The sequence below is a fragment of the Laccaria bicolor genome, genomic scaffold (genome assembly GCF_000143565.1).
Source record: "Laccaria bicolor S238N-H82 LACBIscaffold_408 genomic scaffold, whole genome shotgun sequence".
NCBI lineage: Eukaryota > Fungi > Basidiomycota > Agaricomycetes > Agaricales > Hydnangiaceae > Laccaria > Laccaria bicolor.
The window spans coordinates 626-6672 of record NW_001890259.1 but is presented as its reverse complement, the minus strand read 5'-3'; the positions used below and the strand labels follow the sequence as shown (position 1 = coordinate 6672).

Sequence of the window (6047 nt, the reverse complement as noted above, 5' to 3'; positions counted from 1 at the left end):
CGATGTTTGCAGATAATGACGAGATGCGTCCTGTCACGTGTTGACGCGTTTTTAGATACAAGGCTGTCCTTTCTTGAAATTGACGCCCACGTTTCAGCAACATCAACATCTCGGTTTTAGATGCACACGGTAAGAACGAGTTTACTTACAAGATGGGTTACTTACTTGCCTGGCGATTCCAAAAATTAGATCCAAAATGTCGCGTTGACAGGACCGGTCAGCCGGGTAAGACCCGACAGCGGAATTATGTAAAAGAGAGCTACTCCTTTTCGTCCTCTCTCATTTCTATCTATACTGAATGTCTCCTTACGAAAATGAACTTCACGCTTTCGATGTTGACGAGCGTGCTGGTTTCATGCCTCCCTCTCCTCCCCTGACCCGCCTCCCTCAACTCTGGGAGTTATGGGAAACTATACTAGACGCTGCCATTCATGCGAAATTGCAGCTTGGGGGTAAAGTGGGTCTTGCTGTCGAGGAAGCTGAGGCGTCAGAGGCATGGCGCGTACGTGTTCGTCAGGTGCGTTGTTTTGCCGGCTTGGGTTTCAAATTTCAAGGCGTACACTTACTGCGTTTGACAGCTGCCGGTCATACCCATTTGTGAACTGGATTCGCCCATGCTTCTACGTCGAGCCCATCTTGTGTTAACTTATATTCTTCACTTCTACATCCACACTCTGCCTCTGACGTCTCCCATCTGTATACCCAAACCCATATCTCTTCCTCTTGTCCGCATTTCTCAGAAGCTCGACATCCCACCGTTACTCACCTTCTCCGACACCGTCCTGTACAACTGGGTCATATGTACCAGTGAAGACTTCCCAACACCTCTCAACGTCCGTTCCCAGACACTATTCACGGGACTGAGAGACGAAGAAGAGTTTTATCTCTGCTCTGCGCGTATCGAGTTGCGCGGCGTCGAGGCTCTCCAACTTGTACGTGCAACCATGGACGAGACATCCGTGAACGACTCCATTGCAGTGCGCCACGTCACCCAATACCTGTCCACCCTCTCCAGCGTCATTGACGAACTTCGTGCGTTGATGAATGACGTCCGTAATGGTTGTGATCCAGATACGTACTATAACCAAGTACGACCGTGGTTCTGCGGTGAAGACTCGGACGCGAACAAGCGGAAATGGGTGTATGAAGGGCTGGCGGAGGAGGGGCTTCTCGTCCCGAAGGAGCTATCTGGTCCCAGCGCGGGACAGAGCTCACTCATTCACGCTTTGGACTCCTTTTTAGGTGTGAACCACGGCAATCCATCGTTCATGCAACGCATGCAATCGTACATGCCCAGAAAACATCGGTTGTTCCTTGATCATCTGATGAAGAGCCCTCGCCCGTTGAGGGAGTTTGTGGTTGGGGCGAGGGATGGGGAGTTGGAGGGGGCGTATAATCGGGCGGTGGGCGCTTTGAAGAAGTTTAGGGATGCACATATGATTATTGCGCATTTGTATATATTGGGTCCGGCGAGGAGAGCGGCGAGTTTAAGGAATTCAAAGGGGTTGCAAGGGGAGGGGAAAGAGAGGGAGCCGGTCAAGGGGACTGGTGGGACGGATTTGGTGACATTTCTGAAGGATACTAGAACGAGGACGATTGAGGCGGTTATACCATAAGGATTCATTGTTATACTTTGCTAGCTATGATTCATAGACTAGATATTTCTTGGGCATCTTGTGGCGTTTTCGCGTCTGACAGTGGGTACATACTGCATACGTTGGTGCGGTCTTCTTTCGTCCGGAATAGGAGAAAAGGCATTTCCGTTGAATATTCGTTCATCGTGACCTCATTTAGCTGGTCGAATGATTCGCCAGCTGTAACCTTTATTTTTAGATGCTTCCTCACTATGTGCGCCAAGCTCTGAGCTCAGCAAAGTAAGCTTCGTTCTTGCTATCTAGCGAGTGTCAAGTGATTTATATGAACGGACCTTCCATACCCCTAACACAAACAACCTCACGCTTCCTCGAATTCTATCGCACAAGCGTGGAAATGAAGTTTACGATCATGATATATAAAAGCCCGAAGGTACGTCTTCCAGAGCACCGTCAAAAATGACGCTCCCTACAGGAAAATACCTCATCCGCAATAAAGGCTTCGATTCTTTCGTCCAGCGGGCAGCCCACGAAGATCATAGTCTCCTTCCCAAGCCGATTGTTTCTATCGCTTCAAGCTGGACAGAGGGCGTATCCCGTAAGCCTTGATTCTCGAATGAATTGGCAATCAACCTGAGCGTTCTTTGTGATCGTCGTAGTGGGTAATTGAAGAGCAATCTGGGCTTTACACCATCAAAGCTGGCGGTGCTCCTGCGTTCTCGAAAAATCGCCAGGTGTTTGCGTCGTTGTTTGAGGAGGTAGATGAGGGCGTTAGATGGTGTCTTACGAATGCTCCGGATGTCAGTGGAAAGGATGTCTACATGTAAGTAGGTTTCTTGGTCGAGCTGGAGTGAGGTTAAACATAGTTTTTTCAGCATTGACAACCCGGTGACGAAGGAAGGTTGGGTTTTACCTGAGAATGAAGCAGGAACTCAGGTGAGTTCTGTATTTTGTACTATTGAAAGGCGGTTTGTTGGAAATTATGTAGGTCGCTTGCGGCTTGCTAATCGTTGGTCCGAGTGAACCGCCGTTCTTCCCGCCGAATCAGCTCTGGATTATCACTCCTGTAGATTAAATATGCGACAATTTGAATGGCCGCGCGACTCGACGAGTGATAATAGAATCAAAGCTTGCTTCCAGGTACTAGTAGACAAGGGGGGTCCAGGATTTGAAAATGCCATATCGGGATGGTTAGTTAGTCCGGCTGACAGGCTGTTAAAAAAAAAAAAATAACCTCCTATATTTTTTAGTCTGAATGGCCTGGAAATAGCTGAAACGGGTGATGACAAGAATAGTAGTAGTGGGATTATAATATATTAGTAAAATAGTGTGATCTTACCCCGAATAGTGGGATAGCAAACTGAAATAGTGTGGTCCCAAATCTCAGCAGTAGGATTGTATAGCGAAAGTGTGATGTGATCAATTTGGGTTATCTTGCGAAAGTGGGATAGTATAAGTACCCTACTTACCTGCCGAACCTCGCCGGGCCAGCCATTGAACGTTCTTTGGTTAGGGTTAGGTGTTGATGCATTTTCCTTCAATGTTATTGCGCAAGAAACAGTGGATGACATCATTCTTTTCACCTTCGGGGACCAAAATCTGGACCATTCGGAGTCCGAATTAGTGTTGCCGCAATGGATGCTTGATGGAATTTAAGGCCGGAAAAATCCCGGCCTTAAAGTACCTTAATGGGACCTTAAAGCGCCTTCCGAATTTGGAAATGTACAAGACCGTCACAAAACTAGTAAAAGGACTACGAACAATATACATAAACTACTTAGATAGAGGTTAATAGAAACTTGTGCAAGTGCGGCGTGCGACGCCGTTGGTCTTGTCCATGTGACGGAGGTTGCAATTGGAGTAGGAGTTGGTGCCGTTTTTCGAGAAACCTCAGGCTGTTGATACTCCTCCAGCAGGCTGGCCTTACAATAAGTCTTGGGTGCATCATGGTTGGAAACGGAGACTCATCAAGTGGGATGGATTCTTCGATTGAAACGAGCGCACGAAATACCAGACGACACTCGTGGCAAAAGCGGTAGATCTCTTGCGTGCCGCACGTCGCGTTATCAGTGATCCAAAGTTGTTTCGCTTGAGTCTGCAGGTCCAACACCGTAAAGTGGCCCTGGCTCTGCTGCTGTCAAATTCTTTGCCGTCACTTTACGTCCCTCAGGCTTTCTTGGAGGTTTTCGCATGTTGGGATCTGTGGCTGGCTTTTTGTGTTTGGGCGCGGTGATACTATATTGCACATATGTAGCCATCTCTCCTGTATAGGCTGTGCTAATGTATAAACAGCCTTGGAAAGAGTCCTGATGGTTTTTGACCTCAGCGCGACTGCTACTGCTCGACGCGTCCACTACTACTCAGAACGCACAACACTGAGGCCAGCGCGCCTATTCCAATGACGTCACTTCAAGCTTTTTCAAGGCGCGACCACGGTGTCGGCAATTCCCCGCAATTCCCAGCCCTACACTGCCTCACCTTAAAGCCCCTTGAAGCCACCAAATATAGGCATAATGCGCCTTAAGGTTGACATTAAACTTAATGTACATTACATTGCGGCAACACTAGTCCGAATGGTCCGGATTTTGGTTCCCAAAGGTGAGAAGAATGTCACGTGTATTCTTCAGTGTGTTCCCTAACATCGTCATTCTTCCCCCACCATCATGTCTACTGCATATGCATCCGCATCTCTACGTTCCGCTGGTGCTTTGTGTGACAATGTCTTCCCCTGTGTACCGCTGAATCCAAGAGTCCCCGACGGCCGCAAATCGAGTTTAGGTTTGAAGAATGGTCAAGGATCTTGGTTCATATTGTCTTACCGGTGAGTATACGTCTAAAATGTGTCGCATTCATTGCTAATGTTTGGGAATGCTTCGAAGTGATCTCCACCTCCTGGATCGCGTGCCGTTGAACTGAGACCTGGTACGTAGATTCTGCAACGTTCGCATGCAAGTTTGCTTAACATTTTCTCAAGCCGACGTAAGAAAGGACACCTTATCGTGACTGCCTCCATCTTCGAAGGTCGAGTTTGCATTTGTCTTTCACGAATGTATGTGCTTCACAAGGTATGCCATCTCGCATCATCCTTTGCCTTTAACCTAATCATCATACAGGATTTGTGTACTGCTAAGAGAGCCTGAGCGAGGCCGCTGTAACGCTATGCATTGGTACTACGGCGCAGGGATATGAGAAGCACGGGAGCGGGAGCAGGGTGTGGATAGGCCATGGGGAGGTTCTTGAGTGTGACGTCATGGGTCTGACAGGTGTGGGAGCAACTGCGACACGCGTTCGCTTCTCTTCATCTGCAACATCCATCTTGACAACTTTGCTGCCCTCTTCTGCTTTGGTTTTGGCTGTAAGTCTCAAACCACTCTCATCCCCACCAAATGCAGGTTCTAAACCAGTCAAATTTTTGATAGGGCTCGTCACGGAGGCCGGCTTCTCGAGAACACCACATTTGATTGTGTTTACGCCTTGGGGTAAGTTCCTTCAACATGTGCGGATGCACCTTTGACTCAAGGGTATGGGCAGAGAACACTTGGGCCATCCTCCTTGTATCACAAACCATCCAGCCGGATGCCTTCTGAACACAACAGCAGTGCCAGGCCAACGTCGACGTCCCCACCCGCTCAATCCACCAACGTTCCGATCTCAGACATAGTTCCCCATTATCCACCATCTCGCCCTTACTTTGGCGCATTCTATCCTCAGCCGACTAGATTGCCCTGCCGTCAAGTGTTCCAACAACACGTCTGCACATGCCAATCTCGACTGCCCCCCCACCACCTCTCCTCGAGGCTTGAAGCCAAATACGTCATAGGCCTATTTCAGTGTTCTCCCATCTGACGTTGATCGAGGGCCCTTCAGACGACACGGATGCATGGCTTCACTTTAGTGTGTGTAACCTTGGGGGATCAAGGTAGTGCGGACGATGGATTGATCGAGGTTCTCATCGTCGTTCGTGAATTCGTGGATTAGGTTACGAACATTTTTCAATGCCAAGGGACAAAGAGGGTGGATGTCGTTGACCTGCGGGGGGCCGAATGTATATGGAACCCAACTTTCTTTCTCGCATTTCCTCTCTGCCAACTTCTACAAGATCCTCCCCTCAACGACACGAGAGTCGCTCATCCCTCATATTCTCGTTATCCCTCCACCTTACCTATCCACGAGAAGGGTATATGATGGTGTTCTCGGCTCCATCGCAACATCAGCCACCCACCAACAAAGGGCGACCAGATGACTTTGAACTGGCGCAGGATTACACTGAGTTGCGCAAAAGAGAGAATTGGTGCCTTAGAGGGAGGTATGGCAGGCATGGAGGTTATATGGGCTGGGTGCGACGTGTATGGATGTGGATGTCGTGACTTTGGCTTTAATCTCTGGGAGCGCCACGCTGATTGATGGATCCTTCGATATGACAAGTACTGGAGACTTTAATATGTATGTAGTTTC

General features: G+C 48.7%; 3 protein-coding genes across 3 annotated transcripts; all 3 read left to right on the top strand.

The window, feature by feature from the left end:
- Positions 1–298: 298 nt before the first annotated feature.
- Positions 299–1616, top strand: LACBIDRAFT_257063 (uncharacterized protein; the record flags this gene model as incomplete). The annotated part of the gene is given in 3 exon segments (XM_001891137.1): positions 299–457; positions 476–517; positions 579–1616. 3 exon segments carry the CDS (start codon positions 299–301, stop codon positions 1614–1616), a joined length of 1239 nt encoding a protein of 412 aa, XP_001891172.1.
- Positions 1617–2041: 425 nt separating this feature from the next.
- Positions 2042–2685, top strand: LACBIDRAFT_309367 (uncharacterized protein). The gene is made up of 4 exons (XM_001891136.1): positions 2042–2190; positions 2292–2415; positions 2468–2528; positions 2581–2685. Exons 1-4 carry the CDS (start codon positions 2052–2054, stop codon positions 2665–2667), a joined length of 411 nt encoding a protein of 136 aa, XP_001891171.1. The 5' UTR covers positions 2042–2051; the 3' UTR covers positions 2668–2685.
- A 1570-nt stretch (positions 2686–4255) lies between these two features.
- On the top strand, positions 4256–5570 carry LACBIDRAFT_336203 (uncharacterized protein; the record flags this gene model as incomplete). Its single annotated transcript, XM_001891135.1, has 6 exons — positions 4256–4413; positions 4567–4641; positions 4856–4947; positions 5012–5071; positions 5460–5486; positions 5512–5570. 6 exons carry the CDS (start codon positions 4256–4258, stop codon positions 5568–5570), a joined length of 471 nt encoding a protein of 156 aa, XP_001891170.1.
- Between the last annotated feature and the right edge of the window lie 477 nt (positions 5571–6047).

What these genes read in the sequence shown, in the direction of transcription:
- LACBIDRAFT_309367 (XM_001891136.1), top strand. Translation starts at nt 2,052, where the DNA reads ATGACGCTCCCTACAGGAAAATACCTCATCCGCAATAAAGGCTTCGAT. An exon ending in CTGGACAGAGGGCGTATCCC is followed by an intron (nt 2,191 to 2,291) that starts GTAAGCCTTGAT and finishes ACACCATCAAAG; the next exon opens with CTGGCGGTGCTCCTGCGTTC. An exon ending in AGTGGAAAGGATGTCTACAT is followed by an intron (nt 2,416 to 2,467) that starts GTAAGTAGGTTT and finishes TAGTTTTTTCAG; the next exon opens with CATTGACAACCCGGTGACGA.